This window comes from Myotis yumanensis, unplaced genomic scaffold (assembly GCF_028538775.1).
Source record: "Myotis yumanensis isolate MYYU_CA2020_CCGP unplaced genomic scaffold, mMyoYum1.0.hap1 SCAF_3, whole genome shotgun sequence".
Classification (NCBI taxonomy): Eukaryota; Metazoa; Chordata; class Mammalia; order Chiroptera; family Vespertilionidae; genus Myotis; species Myotis yumanensis.
In genome coordinates this window covers 87,564,964-87,588,579 of record NW_027223754.1, presented here as the reverse complement: position 1 = coordinate 87,588,579, position 23,616 = coordinate 87,564,964, and the positions used below count along the sequence as shown (strand labels likewise).

Genomic DNA, 23,616 nt, shown 5'->3' with positions numbered 1-23,616 from the left:
TTGACTGTTGTAAATGACGCTGCAATGAACATATGTGTGCATATATTCTTTTGAAGTAGTGATTCAATTTTCTTTGGAAATATTCACAGAAGCAGGATTGTTGGATAATAATTACATTTTTATTTTTTGAGGTAACTCCACACTATCATCTATGGCTGCACCGATCTACATTCCCACCAACAGTACACAAGGGTTCCCTTTTCTCCACATCCTCACCAACACTTGTTTGATTTATTGATGATAGTCATTCTGACAGGTGTGAGGTGATATCTCTTTGTGGTTTTAATTTGCATTTCTCTGATGATTAGTGACATTGAGCATCTTCTCATATGTCTATTGACCATCTCTATGTCCTCTTTGGAGAAGTATCTATTCAGGTCCTTTGCCCATTTTTTAATTGGATTGTTTGGGGGTTTTTTGGTATTGAGATTTTTAAGTTCTTTATAAATTTTGGATATTAACCCCTTAACAGATATATCGGTGTATATGTTCTCCCTTCAGTGGGTTGTCTTTTCATTTTGTTGATGGTTTCCTTTGCTGTGCAAAAACGTTTGTTTGATATAGCTGCATTTATTTGTATTTTCTTTTGTTTCCCTTGCCTGAGTAGATATATCAGAAAAAAATATTGCTATGAGAAATGTTTGAGCTTTTACAGCCTATGTTTTTTTCTAGAATTTTTATGGTTTCAAGTCTAACATTTAAGTCTTTAATCCATTTTGAGTTTATTGTGTATGATGTAAGAAGGTGGGCTAGTTTTTTTTTCCAACTTCATTATAACTTTAATTATTTATTATTCTCAGTTATAAATTTCTTTTTCCAGTTATGAAAATCCTACCCATTCTTTGAGACATCCCAAATAATAATAGCTAACATTTATTAAGCTGCTGTTATATGCCAGCACTATTCTGATACTTGTTGGGATTATTCCATTGTTTTCTCATGAGAAGTCTGTGAGATCCATACAAATATTATTATCCCTATTTAAAAAATATGGTTATTTATTTCAGAGAGGAAGGAGAGGGAAAGATAAAAACATCAATGATGAGAGAGAATCATTGATTGGCTGCCTCCTGCATGCCCCATACTGGGGATTGAGCCCGCAACCCTGGCATGTGCCCTGAGTGGGAATCAAACCACAACCTCCTGGTTCATAAATTGACACTCAACCACTGAGCCAGGCCAGCTGGGCTTATTATTTCTATTTTAAAGATAAGCAAGTCAAGGCTAAGTACGTTGCCCAAGATCATTTAACCAGTAGGTGATAGAGCTAGGATTCACATCTGGGCAGTTTAATTCCTATGTGTTCCAAGAATTTTTTTTTTCCTTAACTATCATCTCCTTCCTGAAGTCTTTTCTGATCCTAGCTCCTTTTCCTCCATTTGCTGGGTGGGCTAGTTTTATTTTATTTTTTTGCATGAGTCTGTCTAATATTCCCAACATCATTTATTCAATAGACTATCTTTACCCCATTGTATGTTCTTGCCTCCTTTGTAAAATACTAATTGACTATAAAGGCCTGGATTTATTTCTAGGCTCTCTATTCTGTTCTATTGATCTATGTTTGCTTTTATGCCAGTGCCATGTGTGTTTTTTTTTTATTCCTATGGCCTTGTAGTGTAGCTTGATATCATGTAGTGTGATTCCTCCAACTTTCTTTTTTTCTCTCTCTCAAGATTGCTATTGCTATTTGGGGTCTTTTGTGGTTCCATATACATTTTTGGCATATTTGCTCTAGCTCTGTGAAATATACCATTGGTATCTTAATAGGAATTGCACTGAATCTACAGACTGCTTTGGGTAATATGGATATTTTAATGATGTTAATTCTTCCTATCCATGAACATGGTATATGCTTCCACTTCTTTGTATCTTCTTCAATTTCTTTCTTCAGTGTCTTATAATTTTCTGAATACAGGTCCTTATTCCTAGATATTTTATTCTTTTTGAAGCCATTATGAATGGGATTGTTTTCTTAGTTTCCTAGTTCATTATTGGCCTATAAAATGCAACTGATTTATGGATATTTAATTTGTATGCTTTTACTTTATTGAATTCATCTATCAGTTCTAGTAGTGTTTTGGTGGAATCTTTAGAGTTCTCTGTATACAGTATCATGTCATCCACAAATAATAAGTTTTACTTCTTCCTCTCCAATTTGGATGCCTTTTATTTGTTCTTCTTATCTGACTGCTGTAGCTAGGACTTCTGGTACTATCTATATATATAAAGAGCCAGGGGCCATCACATCCGAAACAACTGAACGGACAACTGAACAGGCTGAGTGGGATACCAGGCAGCAAAGGGGGTTAGTGAGGGACGACCAAAGGACTGAGCAGCAGGCTGCGTGGGGCGACCAGGCCAGCAGGGCGGCAGTAAGGGGCGACCAGGCTGGTGGTGGGGGGGGTGGCAGTTAGGGATGACCAGGCCGGCAGAGGGGGGCCGTTGGAGCAACCAGGCCAGCAGGTGGGGGGGGGGGCAGTAAGGGGTAACCATGCTGGTGGTGACCATGCTGGTGGATGGGGCATTTAGGGGCGACCAGGCTGGTGGGGGGGGGGGGGCAGTTGGGGGTGACCAGGTTGGCAGCGGGGCAATTGGGGGTGATCAGGTCGGCAGGCAGAGGCGGTTAGGGGTGATCAGGCTGGCAGGGGGGCCAGTTAGGGGCAATTGGGCAGGCAGGCAGGTGAGCAGTTAGGAGCCAGTGGTCCTGGATTGTGAGAGGGATCATGAATTGGAGAGGGTGCAGGCTGGGCTGAGGGGATCCCCCCCCCCATGCATGAATTTCGTGCACTGGGCCTCTATATATATATATAAAAGCGTAACATACAAATCGACTGGACAGCGGAACAGCCAGCTATGATATGCACTGACCACCAGGGGGCAGATGCTCAATGCAGGAGCTGCCCCCAGCCCGCAGGTCCCAATTACCTGATCAAGGCCTGCTGGCCAACATGCATATAAGCATAACCAATAAACACAAGGCACTGGGGGGTATGGGAGGCTAGGGGAAGGTCAAGGGGAGAAAAAAAAAAGGAGACATATATAATACTCTTTGTAATACTTTAAGCAATAAAATAATTAAAAAACAAAAAGAAAGAAAGATGGCATCGGTGGTATAGGCCAGTGGTCGGCAAACTCTTTAGTCAACAGAGCCAAATATCAAAAGTCAACGATTGAAATTTCTTTTGAGAGCCAAATTTGTTAAATTTAAACTATATAGGTAGGTACATTGTTATGAACTTAATTAGGGTACTCCTAAGGCTTAGGAAGAGCCACACTCAAGGGGCCAAAGAGCCGCATGTGGCTCACGAGCCACAGTTTGCCGACCACGGGTATAGGCGAATGATTCAGCACAGGGATTCTGGTGGCTGTCCCTTCAGCTCCCTCCCCAAAGCCACTAACCCCACTCTCCTCATGGGACTTGTCACTGTGAATGACGTTTTATGCATTGGCCTTTTAAGAGGGCACCTGTATCTCTAGCCATTTCTCCCCAGTGAACAGAAACCCTGGAGCTTTTCACAGCCAGATGTTATGTGGGTGCCTCTATTTAATTTATTTTTATTTTTTGGTTAATCCTCACCTGAGGATATTTTTCCCATTTATTTTTAGAGAGAGTGGAGAGGAGGAAGGGAGGAGGGAGAGAAACATCTATGTGAGAGAGACCATCGATTGGTTGCTTTCTGCATGTGCCCCAATTGGGGCTGGGGATCAACCCTGAGACCCAGGTATGTGCCCTTGACCAGAATTCGAAACTACGACCCTTTGGGGTGAGGACTGAAGCTCTAATCAATGAGCCACAACGGCCAGGACTCTGGGTGCCTCTTCTCAGCTCTGGTGCTCTAGCCTGGGGAGCCCAGCTAGGGTATAGACTCCATGCTTCTCAGGAGAACTGTCCCTCACGGAGCTGAGATATCCCTCCAGAACCTCAGCTGCTGCCCCTTTTTGTGTCTCTTGGCCCTCTGTGCAAGTCATTAATAATCTTTTATATGGATTACATGTTGAAATGATATTTATGGATAGATTAGATCAAAATATATTCTTAAAATTAATTCACCTTTTTCTAAATATGGCTTCTATAACATTTAAAATTTAATATGTGGCTTGTCTTTTATTTCTGCTGCTTAGCACTGTGCTAGTGTATTCCATTATCTAAAGGATAAAGTCCAAACTCTCTACATGAAATACAGAGTTCTTCAGGGTCAAGACCAGTTTCCTCCGCCACACTATTAAGCATAAGACTCTGTACTCCAACATGCCAAATCACTTCCATTTCCCAACTCCCTCTCACACCCCTCACCTCTGCATGCTATCCTCCTAGTCCAGCGGTTCTCAACCTGCGGGTCGCGACCCCTTTGGAGGTCGAACGACCCTTTCTCAGGGGTCGCCTAAGACCATCGGAAAACACATATATAATTATATATTGTTTTTGTGATCAATCACTATGCTTTAATTATGTTCAATTTGTAACAATGAAAATATATCCTGCATATCAGATATTTACATTACGATTCATAACAGTAGCAAAATTACAGTTATGAAGTAGCAACGAAAATAATTTTATGGTTGGGGGTCACCACAACATGAGGAACTGTATTAAAGGGTCGTGGCATTAGGAAGGTTGAAAACCACTGTCCTAGTCTCACGAACTTGCTCTGCCTAGTAAATTCCTATTCATTTTTCAAGACAAATAATATCTTATCGCCTCCAAGAATATTTTACTCATTTCTCCAAGCAGAGTTAAGGTTGATCCTCTGAGCTTTCACGGTATCATGTTATAATCACTCTTACATACCAGTCCCTTTTTCACTTCTCTGTCTGTATGAATAGATTACAGAAGGCCCTGATAGGCAGGAAATGTGGCCTTTAACTCCCCACTGTACACTGTGGCACAGTCACAACCCTATAGAAGGTGTTTAACAAATGTTTGCTAAATAAATGAATCTATCCATAAAATTGTTGAGGGAATAAAGAAATGCTTACAGGACATAAAATCACCATATAAAATATTAATGCCTATGGGTCAACAAAATAATGTATTTAAGGTTGAAATATATTTAAAGAAAATCAAAGTTAAATGTTTAAACAATTAGTTTAATACTTACAGATTTTTTTTCTGCCCAAATGACTGCTCCAACTCCTATTTTATGATCCTCTGAAAGATAAATGGCATTTAACACAGTAAAAAATCAATGATTTCTTAGTTTCAGAACTATATTTTTCTAAAAATAATATAAACATATTTATTGCAACATAGTTTCTAAATGTAGCAGCAATTCTTGACATTTCACAAATTATAGAAAACCACTAAAATAAATACTTTTAAGCATGCAATATGGGAAGTAGACACTAAATAACTAGACACTGTCACTACCAACCCAGTCACACGTGATCTTTATGTGGAGATCATTACAATGGCAGTGTCCAGAATCAGGTCACTTCAGAGCTCTAACCAGAATTGAGTGTAACTATTGATTCTCCACCAACAAGTCAGTTTCTAAATGACTATTTCTAACGGATGATAAAATTGTTTGAAAAACAAATTTCTGAACTAATGGATTTAATGTAATAAATAGTCACACAACAATCAAATCTGTCTTCTAGAATTTTTTATACTCTAATCATGAAAAATACATTTCATGCAAATGTTCTTGCTATGAAAAATGTTCAGATGTATAATACAAACATAAAATATTTATGGGCTTTCATATATTTATATTGCTGGAAAGATCCATGAAGGGGATTTTGATTTGAACACTATGTTGTCCTTTCCCTGACCTTCATAATTTGCCTTTGGGGAGGTAGGATAGCCCAATTAATTACATGATGCTCATTTCTAAATCAATTTTGAGACTATAATTTTCCTGCAGAACCAAAATGTCTGCAATAAGTAAAGCTGTATTTCTTAAAACCATTAATATGAAACAAAATTTTAAAACCAAAAGAGAAATTCTACACATAAAGGGTTGACTTTTTCCTTCTACTAATACAAGGGTGAGTACAAATTTCTAAGAAAATTATACAGTAATTATGAAAACCATAGTATTTATCAAACTCCTAATAAGGGATGAATATAGTGAAGTAGGTACATTTACACAAAATAACAATAATCTATGATCTTGGGCTAGAACATTTTCATATTGGTGAGGATTAAATGAAATTGTGGCTTCATCCTATAATTTCCTTACAAGTAATCCTTCCAATGATAACATTTAAATACTTAACTTTTTAAATAAAAGTATAGAGAAACTTTATTTCACCTATGTATTAAAAATTAGGATGCCTCATAAATAATTTTTGAAAGTTATGATACTATAATAAAATTCCCCAACTTTAGTTAAAGCAAACTCAGGTTTTTAAAATTATCTTATAAAGCATTTGCATAATTTATTTTAAGCACTTTTTACTCATTGCCTCATTTTTCACCCTAAAGGTAAAGCATATAAAATTTCCTTTTCTAGATGAGAAAACAGGCAAAGAAATTAAGTGACTAAAATTTAGCCATCTGAACCTAATCTACTTTGCCTTTCCTCTACCCCTCCTTTGACATTAAGAATTTCATAAGAAACATTTCCCTTCATTGAGTGCCCGAGTATACAGTGGTGAGGAAAACAGAAGTCCTTATATTCATGAAACTTACAGTCTGTCTGATGAGGAAGGAAGACAGGAACAAGGAAACACCTCTGTGCTGTGCTGTGCAGAAATTTAATACAATGCTAAGGAATAGAGTGCATGGGAGGAGGAGAGCTTACTCTAGAGTGGGAACTGTCATAAAAGGGATTTGGGTGTGACCAAAATAGACCTTCAGAATAAAGCATGAGGGGAAAAGAATATAATTATGGCTTTATGATAATTTCTAAGGCAAGTGGCAGAAGTCATAAACATAAGAGTATATTTTTCTACAAAACCTATATTGGAAGTAAAATTATACTTAATACATGCATAAATCTGAAACAAAAAATAAAAAACTGAAATAGAAATTCTTCAGATTAAGAGCCTACTTTTGCTACCATCTACATTGAGTAATTTTCATGTTGTGTTTTTTTAAACTCAGGAGCCACTTTTGTTTCCATTTGGGGACAAACTAAACCTTGTCAAGAGGGGACTTTCCACCAGCAATGCAACTCTATTGCCTATCTGAGGTCAGTCACACCACGAGAATATTCTTTACTTTGTATATGTTAAAATCAAAATGAAATTTCATCTGTATTAGATTTCACTCAGCCCTAACGTTGGCTGACAGATTAAGGTCATTTCTCAAAAAGCTTTTCATGTCTGTAATTTTTACAGAAATTGCTCTAGTCGTTCAGTGTCTTCATGTACACTTTTGAAGGAATGGTCAACTTCCAAATTCCTGAGACTCTGATCACTAAGAGTCAGATTAACTAGGGTTCTAGAATGCAGGCATGGTTACTTTAGCTCCCAATTCTGTGGTCTTGTCAGAGTCTGCTCATGTGGTCTACAGGCCACTTGTGTCAGAATCACCGGCTGCTTGTTACAAAGGCAGCCTCCTGCCTCCCATGGAAATGCCCTAAATCAACCTCTCCATGGAAGGCGGGAAGACAGAGGAATCTGTATTTCTCATAAGCATTTCCTCTGTTAAAAGTTGAGAACCAATGAGTTATAATGAACAAATGGGACTACATCAAAATAAAAAGCTTCTGCACAGCAAAAGAAACCATCAACAAAACAACAAGAAAACCCACTGCATGGGAAAACATATTTGCCAACGTCATATCTGATAAGGGCCTAATCTCCAAAATTTATAGGGAACTCATACAACTTAACAAAAGGAAGATAAACAATCCAATCAAAAAATGGGCAAAGGATCTAAATAGACACCTTTCAAAAGAGGACATCCAGAAAGCCAAGAGACATATGAAAACATGCTCAAAGTCACTAATCATCCGAGAGATCAAATCAAAACAACAATGAGGTACCATCTCACACCTGTCAGAATGGCTATCATCAACAAATCAACAAACGACAAGTGCTGGAGAGGATGTGGAAAAAAAGGAACACTTGTGCACTGCTGGTGGGAATGCAGACTGGTGCAACCACTATGGAAGACAGTATGGAGTTTCCTCAAAAAGCTGGAAATGGAACTCCCATTTGACCCTGTGATCCCACTTCTAGGAATATATCCCAAGAAACCAGAAACACCAATCAGAAAGGATATATGCACCCATATATTCATAGCAGCACAATTCACCATAGCTAAGATCTGGAAACAGCCTAAGTGCCCATCAGTAGATGAATGGATTAGAAAACTGTGGTACATCTACACGATGGAATACTATGCTGCTGTAAAAAAGAAGGAATTCTTACCATTTGCAACAGCATGGATGGAACTGGAGAGCATTATGCTAAGTGAAATAAGCCAAAATACCACATGATCTCACTCATTCATGGATAATAAAGACCATTACAAACTTTTGAACAATAATAGATACAGAGGCAGAGCTGCCTCAAACTGATTGTCAAACTGCAGTGGGAAGGCCAGAGAGGGTTGGGGGGCAGAAGGGAGGGGAGTAAGAGATCAACCGAAGGACTTGTATGCATGCATATAAGCATAACTAATGGACATAAGACACTGGGGGGTAAGGGAGGGCAGGGGATTGTCAAGGGCGGGGGGGGGAGGACACATATGTAATACCGTTTGTAATACTTATTATAATATTTTTTTTAAAAAGAATAAAAAAAAAAGATTTGAATAAGAAGATGAAAAAAAAAAAAAAAAAACTTCCTTGGCTACTCCAACCTACTTTTGTCATCAACATTGTGGTTCAGGAGGAAGGTATAATCTTCAGCTTTGGAAAATGCTTAGTCTACTGGGAAAGCAGGACCCCAAAAAAGCAATTTAAAAAATCACACTTAAACCAGGTAGATAAGATGTAATGGCTTCCTAACTCTTCAATTGGTTCCCTCCCCCATGTGCCCTGACAGGGGCCAGGGATCAAACCTACAAACCAGGTACATGCCCTTGACTGGAATCCAACCTGTGATCCTTTGGTGAAGCACTGGCACTTGCTCTAACCTCTGAGCTCACCACCCAGAGTTCTCTTTTTTTAATCCTCACCCAAGGACACCCTTAGAAAAAGGAAGGAGGGGAAGAGACAGGGGAGTGGGGGAGAAAGAGAAGGATCGATGTGAGGGAGAAACATCAATCCACTGCCTTCTGTATGTGCCCCAATTGGGAATCGAACCCTCAAGCCATGTATGTGCCCTGACAGGGAATCGAACCAGCAACCTTTCCGTGCATAGGACTATGCTCCAACCAACTGAGCCACTCCAGCTGAGCTATTATCAAATTCCTTAATAAGAATTGAGTGTTTATTAAACCTGCTGCATGTCAAAATTCCTTGCAGAACTTTAAAAACGTATAAGCCTTGGCCATACCCTTAGGGACTTGGTTTAGTCTGGATTGAAATGTAAACATTTGTTTTTTAATAAAATTTCAGAGATTCTGATATACTGCCAGATGAGAGCTTCCATTCTACTGAAATTACTTTGACCTATGGTCTTTGTTTAGAATACATTGCACGCCAGTGAAATTTATATGAACCTTTTCTTTCAAAAAAATGTTTTTATTCATTTTTGGAAAGAGAGGAACAGAAAGGGATAGAGAGATAGAAACATAGATAAGAGAAACATCAATCGGCTGCCTCCTGTACACCACCTTCTGGGGATCGAGCACACAACCTGAACATGTGTCCTGACCAGGAATCGAACAGTGATCTTTTGGTCGATGCTCAACCAACTGAGCCATGACTGAACCTTTTCTGAAGACTTCCTGTTTACCTTCTTTCTTGAGATAAATTTTTTTTTACTATATTCCACTCATCAAATCTTACTCTATTGCTCCTCCTGCCTGCATTTTTTCCCTTATTTCCAAGTTGCATTTTAAAAAGTGATGATTCTTCTACTTTGAAATATTTTACATCTGATAAGATGTAAAAACAGTATTCTATAATTGGGAATAGAGATGCTATCTTTTATTACAATAAAAAAAATCCCCAGGAAATATTTTTTGTTTTCACATATATGGCCATGCATAACTTAAAAAAAGTAAAAATGTTTGATTTCTCTACTTGCGACATACTAATTAGCAATTGGAAAAATATGCCAATATTCTTTTACTTTGATTCTGTTAGTTATTTTGAATTCATATATTTTAAAGATTTTTAAAGTTTTTATTAATATTGAATACATATAAAATATTGAAGAGTTAACAAAAATGAACGACTTGGTTCCCTCTCTCTTTTTGTTCCATCTCTAGTGGAGGGATCAATGAACAGTGAAATGATAAAAACAAGAAGCAGAAAGAAGGGCCTAGATAATCAGGGCATGTAGCACCAAATTATAAGGCCACAAGGAATCCTAAAACCATTCTGAGGAAGAGTTGTCTATTCAAGGGTCTCACTCATTTCTATATGTTGTACATATGACCAGCAAAACTCAGTATCTGAGAATAAATGAGTTCTACCATAGATGAGATGAACCCCTTTACTTCTGAGATAAATACAACCAACTGATAAACCCCAATTCATGAACTAAGCATATAACTTACCAGTTCGATATGCCAATAACCTGGCCTGAACCATGCAGTGCCTTGCAATTTCTTGTGGCAAACTCTGATTGTGAATTTCACTACTCTGTTCAGTCTTGTCACAATAAAATCCGTAGTGTTTACAGTTGGGCACACTGGAAGCTACTGTGGCCAAAAGTAGAATAAGATCTTTCATGTTTTGCCTTAGATTGCTAAAATATGGATTTTCACATAGATTCTCCAAACCTATAGTCATCAGAATCTGCTTATGTAGTTCTTCATTTGAAACAAAAAATAACAGTTCATATTCTTTTATTCTTTCTTGTCTACATTTGGAATAAAATGTAGTATCTGGAAATGTTTTTGCCATTTTTTGAATAAAGTCACATTTATAAGAGGTTTCTTCTACAAATTGCATCATACAACACACCAAAGGCTGAAGCAAGACACACACATGGGCCCTACTGTTTGATTTCAATCTTTCCACTGCTTTGGCATCTAACTTTGCATCTTCAGAAGTAGAAGTCTCAGAAAGTAAACTTATTTCTGGATCAGCAGGCCAATATGAAATTCGGTTAACTCCAGCTGAAATACAAAATATGAAAGGTAGTTATCAGACACATTCTGAAAGTAAGGGCTTTCTTGATAAATTTACCATATCACTGCAGTAGATCCAGAGATCCCAATATAATAAATGCCTATTACCAAGTCACCAATGACATAGCCTATTGGCAAACCATGGCTCACAGGCCATTTCCAGCCCATTGCCTATTTTGGTATGGCTTGCAGGTTAAGAACATATTTTATAGTTTTAAATAATTGGAAAAACAAAAAACAAGAATATTTTGTGACACATAAAAATTATCTGAAATTCAAATTTCATGTCCATAAATAAACTTTTATTGGGACACAGACCCAATCATTCACTGACACAATCTCTGGCTGCTTTTGCACAACAGTGGAGTAGCTGAGTTGAGAGCTGAGTAGCTGTATAGACACCATGTGGCACACAAAGCCTAAAATATTTATTATCTGACCCTTTATAGAAAAGTTGGCCAACCCCTCACAAAGCCCAGGGGAGGTATTTTGGAATCACTGGCCTTGCCAAGTGTGGTCCCAAAGCCCAGTGCTGGAACTATATATAGTATTATAACAGAGTCCTACAAGTAATCAAATGGCTGCTTTTAGAAACACCATAGCCGAAAGCTAACAGTGTCTAGAGTTTTGTATCTGAAATAAACTAATCAACCATGCATTAATAATGTACCTGTACACTGAATTCTTTCTCTAGGAAGATATTATATGAAAATATTCTAAATGGAGACAAAAAAAAAAAAGCATGGATACCATATATAGTGCAGCATTGTTTAAAACAATATATTTTATTGATTTTTTTACAGTGCGGAAGGGAGAGGGATAGAGAGTCAGAAACATCAATGAGAGAGAAACATCGATCAGCTGCCTCCTACACACCTCCCACTGGGGATGTGCCCGCAACCAAGGTACATGCCCTTGACCGGAATCGAACCTGGGACCCTTCAGTCCGCAGGCCGACACTCTATCCACTGAGCCAAACCAGTTAGGGCAATATTCATTTTTTTAAGTCCACAAAATTAAAGACAGAACAACAAACTAGAAGGAACATTTTTAATCAATGTGATAGAGGAGGTTAGTAGTCTTTAATATACAGAGAAGATTTTAATTTATTAAGAGCATATACAGATATAAATTGATAAGAACAAGGCCTCAAAAGAGTCCAAAGATATGAACAGACAATTTACAAAAGAAAAAACAAAACTGGATAACAAACATAGGAAAAGTATTTTAATTTGTATTTCAGAATGAATGATGAGAGATGCCTTATACAGAGTTAAGCACTGAATTGTTCATCAGTTAGTGTTTTACAACAAAGACTGCTTTGCTAGTATCTCCTGTGACTGCAGCTAAGAGAGACATTTTTTATGGCTGTGTCCAGAAGTGGCTAGACGGTTGGCCCACAGGGTGTTGTGCATTCAAAGTAATAGATGAACCAAATAAAATCTTAGTTGAATAAACACACATTTCTATCTACTCCCCGTTACTTCTAACTCTTATGTGATTTGGGCTATAAAGCAATTTTGAAAGCCTCAAAGCTAATATCAGAATGTTTCCTCTGGCTGCATTCCACCTACTCTCTCTTGAAGTTCTCAAAATCCATTTCCTAACCAGCAGTGCTGGTCAATCTTTCATCTAAACATCTGGTTGCTTCTAGTAAACCTGATTCAAGGAGAACAGGGGATGACCAATCTTGAAACAAATATTCACGTACCAGTGGCAAATGCTACTGCAGAAATTTTCCAATTTTGTTGACTCAGACCCAATTACACTCTTTAAAAATAATGAGGACCCCAATGAGGTGTAGATTGTATCTACTGATATTTACTGTATTAAAAATTAAAACAAAAATGTAAAAATATTAATTCACTAAAAAAACCACACACACACAATAAAGAACCTATGATACATTATTATAAACTAGCGACCCAGTACACAACATTTGTGCACTGGGGTGGGGGGACCCTCAGCCTGGCCTGTGCCCTCTTGAGGTCCAGCAGTTGGACATCCTTATCGCTGCTGCTGCCGCCATCACCACTGCATTGAGCATCTGCCCCCTGGTGATCAGTGCACATCATAGCAACCTGTAGTTCCTCCTTTCAGTCAATTTGCATATTAGGGTTTTATTATATAGGACTAGAGGCCCGGTGCACAAAAATTTGTGCACTCGGGGGGGAAGGGGGGTCCCCCAGCCCGGCCTGTGCCCTCTCTCAGTCTGGGACCCCTCGGGAGATAACGACCTGCTGGCTTAGGCCTGCTCCCCGGTGGCAGAGGGCACGCCCAATCCCTAGGTGCAGGCCCTGGTCGGGCTCAGAGCAGGGCTGATTGGGGAGTTGGGGCGCTGCCCCCTGTCATGCACAGAGCAGGGCGGATCGGGAGGTTGCGATGCCACCCTCAGTCACGCTCAGGGTGGGGCCGATTGGAGGGTTGGGGCACCGCCCCCTGTCACACTCAAGGAAGGGTCTATGGGGAGGTTGCGGTGACACCCCATCACGCACAGAGCAGGGCCGATCAGGGGGTTGGGGCGCTGCCCCCTGTCACTCACAGAGCAAGGCCAATCAGGGGGTTGGGGCGCTGCCCCCTGTCACTCACAGAGCAGGGCCCATTCAGGGGGTTGGGGCGCTGCCCCCTGTCACTCACAGAGCAGGACCCATCAGGGCAGTTGGGGCTCCGTACCCTGTCACACACAGAGCAGGGTCGATCAAGGGGTTGAGGAGCTCCCCCCTGTCACTCACAGAGTAGGGCCGATAGGGGAGTTGGGACACCGCCCCCTGTCACACACAGAGCAGGGCGGATCAGGGGGTTGGGGCGCTGCACCCTGTCACACTCAGGGCAGGGCCAATGGGGAGGTTATGGCTCTACCCTGTCACACACAGAGCAAGGCCCGTGGAGGGGGGTTGGGGCGCCACCCTCTATGACCCACAGAGCAGGGCCGATCAGGGGGTTGGGGCGCCGCCACTGTCACACTCAGGGCAGGGCCGATGGAGAGGTTATGGCTCTACCCTGTCACAGCAGTGTCCGTGGGGGGGGGGGGGGGGGGGTTGGGGCGCCGCACCCTGTCACACACAGAGCAGGGCCGATCAGGGGGTTGGTGCACCGCACCCTGTCAAACACAGAGCCGCAGGGCGATCAGGGGATTGGGGAGCTCCCCCCTATCAGGCACAGAGCAGGGTGCTGATCAAGGGGTTGGGGCGCCTTCCCCTGTCATGAACAGAGCAGGGCAGATAGGGAGGTTGTGGCCCTGCACCCTGTCACACACAGAGCCGCAGGGCGATCAGGGGGTTTGGGCGCTGCCCCGTCACGCTGATCCCGGTGCTGGGAGGCATATTACCCTTTTACTATATAGGATAGAGGCCTGGTGCACGGGTGGGGGCCGGCTGGTTTACCCTGAAGGGTGTCCTGGATCAGGGTGGGGGTCCCCACTGGGGTGCCTGGCCAGTCTGGCTGAGGGGCTGAGGGCCGCTTTCAGGCTGGCGGGTGACTGAAGCTCCCAACTGCTCCTTTTTTTCTTTTTCTTTTTTCTATTCTGGGCCAGCTTTAGCTCTGAGGCCTCGCTGCTAAAAGCAGGTTTCTGGCCTTTACCTTCTGTATTTGATACAATGTTGCGGTCCGGCTGGCTGAAGCCCGGCTGACTAAAAGCTGGTTTCTAGGGTTTTGTTTAGCTTCTATATTTGCAACATAGTTGCTTAGAGTTGCAGCTGAGAGGCCGGCAATTCAGGCGGGGAACGCTGGAGTTCGCCATCACTGGAGCAAGCAAGCCTCCCTGTTCGCTTCAGTGCATGGCTGCCGGCCGCCATCTTGGCTGACAGTTAATTTGCATAAGGATATGCTGATTAGCCAATGGGAAGGGTAGCAGTCGTATGCTAATTACCATGTTTCTCTTTTATTAGTGTAGATAACATAGCTTAATGAAAAATAACTATATTTTCCAAAACTGCAACAGAAACTAGTATAGGAGAATGACACTGCTTTAAATTTTAATATCTCTTTATTATCTGGCTTAATAGAAGACATCTGGATTCTCAAATCTGTTGCTGCTTTCAATCTGCTGCTATAGGTTGTTTTACTGAAGTATATGAAAAGTATCCAGCCTCACACAGATGTGTAGTTGGAAAAGGAGTATTTTAACAGCTATTTCAGATAGTTGTCAATATTCTTCTTGGACACTACATAAAATTTTAAGAAAGGATAGGGTCTTAAAAATCATAAATTTTTTGTACTCTTACGTTAAATTCCATTATTTTTTAAAAATTCTATTCATTAATATTACCACCAATCTCATCCAGAAGAGTCTTCAAGTCTGGGAAGCTATAAAATTATGATGCCAAGTTTTTCAAAATTTTCACTTGAAGGCTCAAATTTTATCATTGACAACAAATACTATCAGTTGTTTTACTGGAAGTGGAAGGTTCACTTAACTCATTTTTTAGATAATGTCTGTCAAATATCCAAGTGTTTATAGCTTGTCAGATCACATGAAAAAGGTGGATAATTCAGTTCATAACTCAAACATTTGCATAGGTAGTTTTCCATAAGGCAACCTTCATACTTAAGTTTGCAGCAAAAGTGCTTTATATTTATCTCCTATTTTTTCACACAGAATATTATAAACATGTGTACTCAACGGTTGGGATTTAATAAAAATAACTTTTACTGTTTCACCAAAGATATTCTTACATGAACCGCCCCCCCCCCCCACCCCAAGTATGTGACCATGAAGAGTACAATGACTACTAGTGCCTTGTTTGTTATTAGGCAACAGTTTTGACAGATCAAAACACACGTGATTGGCGCCAGCGAGAACTTTATATGTATTGTGCATGTGCAAGTCAACTTAGCCTTTTATAGATATAGAATAAACTTGCTTAATGAGACCTGCTTTCTGATGTAGCTAAACTTTTTCCAGCCCAGCGAAGCACCCAACTTCTCTTTCAGGTAATTGTCAGCAACACAGCAGTAAATATCAACACAAAGCAGATTATTATTGTAGATCACGCAGGGAGAACAAAGAGTAGCAGTGTTTGACTATATTCTGCGCAGTGAGAAAACCTAAAGTCATTTTCAAGGTCCACCATTTCTTACTTCTTTTCAGTCGGGTCAAGTTTCTAAGCTTTCTAAATTCCATTTTCAGGTTAATGAAAAGGAAATAAGATTCCACTGAGATGAGGCACGGGAAAACACTTCAGACATTTGGTTAGTGTGAAATGTTTGCACCTGGTTATAAAGCAAGCCGTGTTCCTGGGCTGAAGAAACTGCAGCCTAGTCGCTAGGGAGAGGAAGCTGGGCATTGCTATGTGATGTCATTACCTGGCGCCCATAGCCACCGTTTCTGGGTTGGGCTGAGCTGTGGGCCGCATTTTGCGCCATAGGGTCCTGGCAGCGTTGGCTGCGATTTGGTGGCCTGTCGCTCCGGGCTGGTGGCAGGGCCTGTGTCCCCCTTGGGGAAAGCCAAGCGTTGCTTTGTGGGCGCCAGATCTGCGCTGCCATATCTCTGTAAATGGCAAGTGCGCGCACAGCAGCTCTTGTGTTGAGTGTCTGCCCCCTGGTGGTCAGTGTGCGTCATAGCAACCAGTAGGACAGTGGGAAGGACACTTAGCATATTAGCCTTTTATATATATAGATGGGTCTAACACTAACAAAAGCATTTCTATTGTAGGTTCTTCTTGATTTTCCACACTTTCATTATCTTTCTTGGCAGGTTCAAATGTCTTAAAGACATCAAGCAGTAGTCAGTAACTTGTACTTCCCTACTTTTCTAATTCTTGGCGCTGAGGCTATTAGGAGTGCTTACAACAAACATGTCAAACTTGTGGTCAGTTTGACATGCTTGGAACTCAGCACAAAATACAAGACAAGAATCAAGGTCTCATCTTCCTCCAGTAACACTTTCACAGTCTTCCATTCTATATCAATGTCACTTTGAATGCTACTTTATACCCTGCCTAATGCAACAGTCTATTAATCATGTTCCAATTCAATAACAACAACAAAAAATCTATATATCTATATATATATAAAGAGCCAGGGGCTGTCACATCTGAAACAACCAAATGGACAACCAAACAGGCTGAGTGGGGCGACAAGTCTGGCAGGGAGGTTAGTGAAGGACGACCAAACGACTGAGTACCAGGCTGTGTGGGGCGACCAGGCCAGCAGGGGGGTTAGTGGGGGACAACCAAACATCTGAGCAGCAGGCTGTGTGGGGCGACCAGGCCGGCAGGGGGGGCAGTTGAGGGTGACCAGGCCGGCGGGGGGGCCAGTTAGGGGCAATCAGGCAGGCAAACAGGTGAGCAGTTAGGAGCCAGCGGTCCTGGATCGGGCCTAAACTGGCAGTCGGACATCCCCCGAGTGGTCCCGGATTGGAGAGGGTGCAGGCTGGGCTGAGGCCCCCCCCACCCCCCTTGCATGAATTTCATGCACCGGGCCTCTAGTATAAATAATAATTTCGATCATATTATTCCTGCTCAAAAATCTTCAGTGGTTGGCTCCACATTATCTTATATAGGATTTATAGGTCAATTAACACAAGTGATAAAGTAAATATCCAATCTGCCCAGTTAATTGGGAAAAGAAGAAAAATTGCTACCATCATCTTACCTATCTTCTCTACTTGTAACTGCAGGGTAAAGACTATGGAATCTAACAACTATCATAGATATCCTATAGCTTGAAATACTTGTTGCAGGCCAAGAGACTCTAGCCACTTGTAGCTCAAAGGCATTGCCTTCACCAGGTACTGATCATTACTTTTAAGACTTTGATGTAAATAAAAACAAAACAAGTGAAATAAGCCAGTCAGAGAAAGACAAGTACCACATGATCTCTCTCACTCATATGTGGAATCTAATGAACAAAATAAACAAACAAAATAGATCCAGGGACATTGAAGCATGCAACAGACTGTCGAATTTCAGAGGGAAGGGGGGCAAGGGAGCAGGAAGAGTTAACCAAAGAATGAATATATATATATATATATATATATATATACACACATAACCCATGGACACAGATAATAGTGCAGTGAAGGCCTGGGGAGGGGGCGGGAGCGGGGTGGATGGGGGTCAATGAGGGAATAGAAAGGAGGCCATCTGTAATACTTTCAACAACAAAGATAAATTTTTTTAAAAAAAAAATACTGACCCCTTGGAACCTTGCATTTCACAGCCTGATTACCCCACATGTGCTGTTTCCCTGATTCAGGATGTATTCCTCCTCCTCTACCTCTAACCCAGCAAGATACAGCCTAAGCCAGGGGTGGGCAAACTTTTTGACTCAAGGGCCACAATGGGTTCTTAAACTGGACCGGAGGGCCGGAACAAAAGCATGGATGGAGTGTTTGTGTGAACTAATATAAATTCAAAGTAAACATCATTACATAAAAGGGTACGGTCTTTTTTTTTTTTTTAGTTTTATTCATTTCAAACGGGCCGTAGTTTGCCCACAGCTGGCCTAAGCCCTAGCCTTTCATAACATGCTAACCTGAAGAGATCACTATTTCTCCTCTAACCTATTACTTACAGCCCATCTCATTCATTTGGTACTAGATGATGTGCTCCATTGTTATTTTTAGCCGCCAATAACTCCTTGAGGAAAAGCATTGGGGACTATACCAGCCTTTTCCCCCCAGAAGCTCTCCAAAGGAGGCTTCTTTACAAAGGCATGTTTGATCATTTCCTTTGGTAATAGAACTCAAACTCCAGTCCCTCTCCTTCACAGAAGTCTGGGAGGTGGGGCTGAAAGTTCCAACCCTCTAATCACTTGGTTGGTTCCCCTGGCAACCAAGACCCATCCATAAGGGTTTTCCAAACATCACTTCATGAACGGAAACTCAGGTGTGGTTGAAATGAATAACAAAAGACACCTTTATCACTCATCACTCAGTAAATTCCAGTAAGGTCTGAGTTACGTGGAAACATGCCTACCTGTTGGCCAGTTATACCTGGGAACAAATTAGTGGCCAGGATGGGCGTGGTCACTGCAAATGCACAAAACCTAAATATTTAAATTTATAAACAAAGATGTGAGCTCAAAAAAAAAAAAAAAAAAAAAAAAAAAAAAGATGTGAGCTCATGCGGGCATGCATGCTCTCTCTCTCTCTTTTACACACACACACACACACACACACACACACACACACACGCCAGGCCCTCTTGGGACTATTGTTACAGGGGCTGCCATGTGGGACTCCCACAATGGATTAATGGACTAAATACTAAAGTAGCCCTGACCGGTTTGGCTCAGTGGATAGAGCGTCGGCCTGCGGACTGAAGGGTCCTGGGTTCGATTCTGGCCAAGGGCATGTACCTTGCTTGCGGGCACATCCCCAGTAGGAGGTGTGCAGGAGGCAGCTGATCGATGTTTCTCTCTCATCGATGTTTCTAACTCTCTATCTCTCTCTCTTCCTCTCTGTAAAAAATCAATAAAATATATATATTAAAATAAATAAATAAATAAATAAATAAATACTAAAGTATACTCCACTGCAATATGGAAAGGAAGCTCTGTACACTGGACCTGCTTCTGCTTTGCTGAACTCCCAGCTGCCCCTCTTTCAGAACTGGCTTGGGGAAATGGGGCACTGCAACCTAAAAAATGCAACCTCATACAAATAAAGCCTTCTCCACATCCCATCCTCCCAGGGGGGCTTCTGAAAATGCTTACTTCAGCAATATCCCAAGAGCCTCACTCCCACTCATGTCTGGGAAATCTGGCCATTAATTCCTCCTGTAACAGCAGTACCTATGTAAAAGATGTGATATTTTTGGTCTGGCTGATGTTGCTCAGTGGTTGACCATTGACCTATCAACCAGGAGGTCAAGGTTTGATTCCTGGTCAGGGCACATGCCCGGGTTGCAGGCTCGCTCTCCAGGTAGGGGATGTGCAGGAGGCAGACTATCAATGACTCTCACATCATTGATGCTTCTATCTCTCTCCCTCTCCCTCTCTCTGAAATCAACAAAAACATATTTTAAAAAGAAGATATATTTTAAATAGCAGAATGGTCTGCATACTTACCTGGAGGCAAAAAGAATCACGATTACAAAGAGTTTTAGTGAGTAGCCCTGTATGACAGAAATGGAAAGCTATCCTATATAATAAAAGCCTAGGTGGTGTCACGCCCTCGCGCGATGTCGCCACAAGATGGCCGCCACAAGATGGCCGCATGCACAGTAGAGGCGGGGCCGTCGGCTGCTCTGCAAGGTGAGGCCTGGGGGTCCCACAGCTCCGCGCAGCACAGAGGAGGCCAGTTCCAGAGTCTCCACCGCTCGTGCGGAGGAGGTGGGTCCTGGTGGAGGAGATAGGTTGTGGCAGGGGAGGGTAGTTGTGGGAGATCAGGCCGGTGGCAGAGGGCAGTTGGGGGCGATTAGGCCCACAGGGGAGCAGTTAGGCATCGATCAGGCTGGTAGGGGAGCAGTTAGGGAGCAATCAGGCTGGCAGGCAGATGCGGTTAGGGGCAATCAGGCAGGCAGGCAGGCGAGCGGTTAGGAGCCAGCAGTCCCAGATTGGAGAGAGTGCAGGCTGGGTTGAGGGACACCCCCCCGCGGCATGAATTTTGTGCACCGGGCCTCTAGTATATTAATAATTTGTGTTTATCCTTTCCAAAATGTAGTCAATGGGAAGCAGCTGCCCAGTCAGGAACTACAGTTCCCACAATGAATATGAACAGAAATAATGCATGTGACTTCCCAGCCAGGATTTGTTTGTTAGTTAATCCTCAGCTGAGGATATTTTTCCATTGATTTTTAGAGAGAGTGGAAGAGAAGGGGGAGAGAGAGAGAGAGAAACATCAATGTGAGAGGGACACATCAACTGGTTGCCTCCATACATGCCCCGAACAGGGCCAGGGATGGAGCCTACAACTGAGGTGTGCTCCAGACCAGAATCGAACCCAGGACCCTTCAGTCCGCAAGCTGACACTCTATCCACTGAGCCAAACTGGCTAGGGCCCAGGCCAGGAATTTTAAGAGCAGGTATGCCTTCTCTATTTTCTTTCTCAGTCTGGATGCAGAGGACTAGGGATGCAGGGCCGTTGGTAATGACAGCAAAAACACCACAGAAGATACCTAGGCCCATGAATCAACCACATGGAGAAATTTGTCTGCTGTTCAGCAACAACTGCATTGGGATATTACAGTAGTGCCACCTTAACTGCAATTTCGCTTTCTGTGGTTTCAGTTATCCACGGTCAATCATTGTCTACCAATATTAAGTGGAAAATTCCAGAAATAAACAATTCACAAGTTTTAAATTGTGCGCCATTCTGAATAGTGTAATGAAATCTCTCCATCCCACTCCATCTCATCCTAGACATAAATCATCCCTTTGTCCAGTATCTCCACTGTAAACGTTACCCGCCCACTAGTCACTTAGTAGTTCTCTAGGTTATCAGATCTACTATTGCAGAATCATTGTTATCTATCACAGTGCTTGTGTTCAAGTAACTTATTTTTACTTATTAATAGCCCCAAAGCTCAAGAGTAGTGATGCTGGCAATTCAGATGTACTAAAGGGAAGTGGTAAAGTGCTTCCTTTAGGTGAAATGGTATGTCTGCATAGGAAAAAAACAACATATATAGAGTTTAATATGGTAGTTTGAAGCATGCACTGAGCATCTTGGAACATATCCTCCATGGATAAACTACTCTACAGGGGTTATAAATGCCTAATACATTAAGCCACTGAAATTTTAGTGTTTTATTTGTTACTAGAGGCCCGGTGCACAGATTTGTGCACTGGTGGGGTCCCTCAGCCTGGCCTGCAGACATCCCCCATGGGGTCCCAGATTGCAAGAGGGTGCAGGCCAAGCCAAGGGACCCCACCAGTATATAATTGGTTCCGGGGAGGGACCGGGCTCCAGGGCATGTGCGAGCCATCTCGCCCAGTCCCGATCAGGGCCAGCCGGCCGGGGAGGGACCACAAGAGGTTGGCCAGCTGGGGAGGGACCGCAGGAGGGCTCCAGGGCATGTCTGGGCTGTCTCACCCAGTCCCAAACGGCTGGACCCCAGCAGCAAGCTAACCTACTGGTTGAAGTGTCTACCACCTGGTGGTCAGTGCATGTCATAGTGACCAGTTGAACAGTCGAACAAACGGTCTGACACTTAGCATATTAGGCTTTTATTACATAGGGCTAGAGGCCTGGTGCACAAGTTAGTGCACGGATGGGGTCCAGCTGGCCCGTCCTGATTGGGGCCGATTGGGCCGGGCCAACCAGGGTGAGGGGACGTGGGAGGTTGGCCAGCAGGCCCCACACCTGATCAGGGTAGGGGGGGCCTATGGGGGACTAGGCCAGCCGGGGGGAGGGGCCGTGGGTGGTTGGTGGGCTGGCCCTGGCCCTGATCAGGGTGTGCGGGGACCGATTATGGGTGGGACCGGCTGAGGGGATGGGCCGCAGGCAGTTGGCCAGCTGGCCCCGCCCCCAATTGGCTGGGGGGAGGGACCGTCCCCGCCCCCTGGTCAAATTCCTACTTGAACTCCTGGTCGAGGGGACAATTTGCATATTAGGTATCCTATCTAATAATAGAGAAACATGGTAATTAACCGTAACTTCGCTACCTTCCCATTGGCTAATCAGCAAGATATGCAAATTAACTCCCAACAAAGATGGTGGCCGGCAGCTATGCAGCTGAAGCGAACATGAGGCTTGCTTGCTCCAGTGACGGAGGAAGCCAAGGTTCCCCGCCTGCCTCAGCCCAGCTCTGAGCTCCAGATGCAACAATGTTGCAATTATAGAAGCTAAACAAACCCAGATACCTGCTTTCAGCCAGCCACAGCCTCAAGCTGGAGCCGGCTCTCAGCTCCAGTGACAGCTACAGAAGGTAAGTAAATCCCAAAAGAAAAAAAGGAGAGGTTGGGAGCTTTCGTCGCCTGCCAGCCTGAAAACGGCCCTCAGCCCCTCACCCAGGCTGGCCAGGCACCCCAGTGGGGACCCCCACCCTGAAGGGGGTGTGACCAGCTGCAAACAGCCATCATCCCCTGATCCAGGCTGGACAGGCACCCAAGCGGGACCCCTACCCTGACCCGGGACACCCTTCAGGGCAAACCAGCCGGCCCCCACCCGTACACCAGGCCTCTCTCCTATATAGTAAAAGGGTAATATGCAAACTGACCCTAACAGCAGAAGGACTGGGAATGACTGGTCACTATGACACACACTGACCACCAGGGGGCAGACAGTCAATGCAGGAGCTGCCCCCTGGTGGTCAGGGTGCTCTCACATGGGAGGAGCTCTGCTCAGCCACAAGCCAGGCTGATGGCTGCCAGTACAGTGGTGGTGGTGGGAGCCTCTCCTGCCTCCTCAGCAGCGCTAAGGATGTCCGACTGCAGTTTAGGTCTGCTCCCTGCTGGCAAGTGGGCATCCCCCGAGGGCTGCCGGGCTGCCAGAGGGATGTCTGATTGCCAGCGTAGGCCCAATCCCCTGGGGAGCGGGCCTAAGCCAGCAGGTGGTCATCCCCTGAGGGGTCCCAGACTGCAAGAGGGCA

The 23,616-nt window shown here is 43.0% G+C and overlaps 1 protein-coding gene across 2 annotated transcripts in view; it reads right to left on the bottom strand.

Moving 5' to 3' along the window:
* Window positions 1-23,616, bottom strand: part of CDADC1 (cytidine and dCMP deaminase domain containing 1) — an 86,751-nt gene that overhangs the window by 36,925 nt on the left and 26,210 nt on the right. For both annotated transcript variants that reach the window (XR_011470777.1, XM_070409068.1), the window contains exons 5-6: window positions 10,565-11,128; window positions 5,100-5,149 (exon numbers count right to left, since the gene is read on the bottom strand). Coding sequence is in view for 1 of the 2 variants with exons in the window: in XM_070409068.1 (XP_070265169.1) it covers window positions 5,100-5,149; window positions 10,565-11,128 (614 nt within the window). In the remaining variant the exon portion in view is untranslated. The remainder of the gene's footprint in view (window positions 1-5,099; window positions 5,150-10,564; window positions 11,129-23,616) is intronic.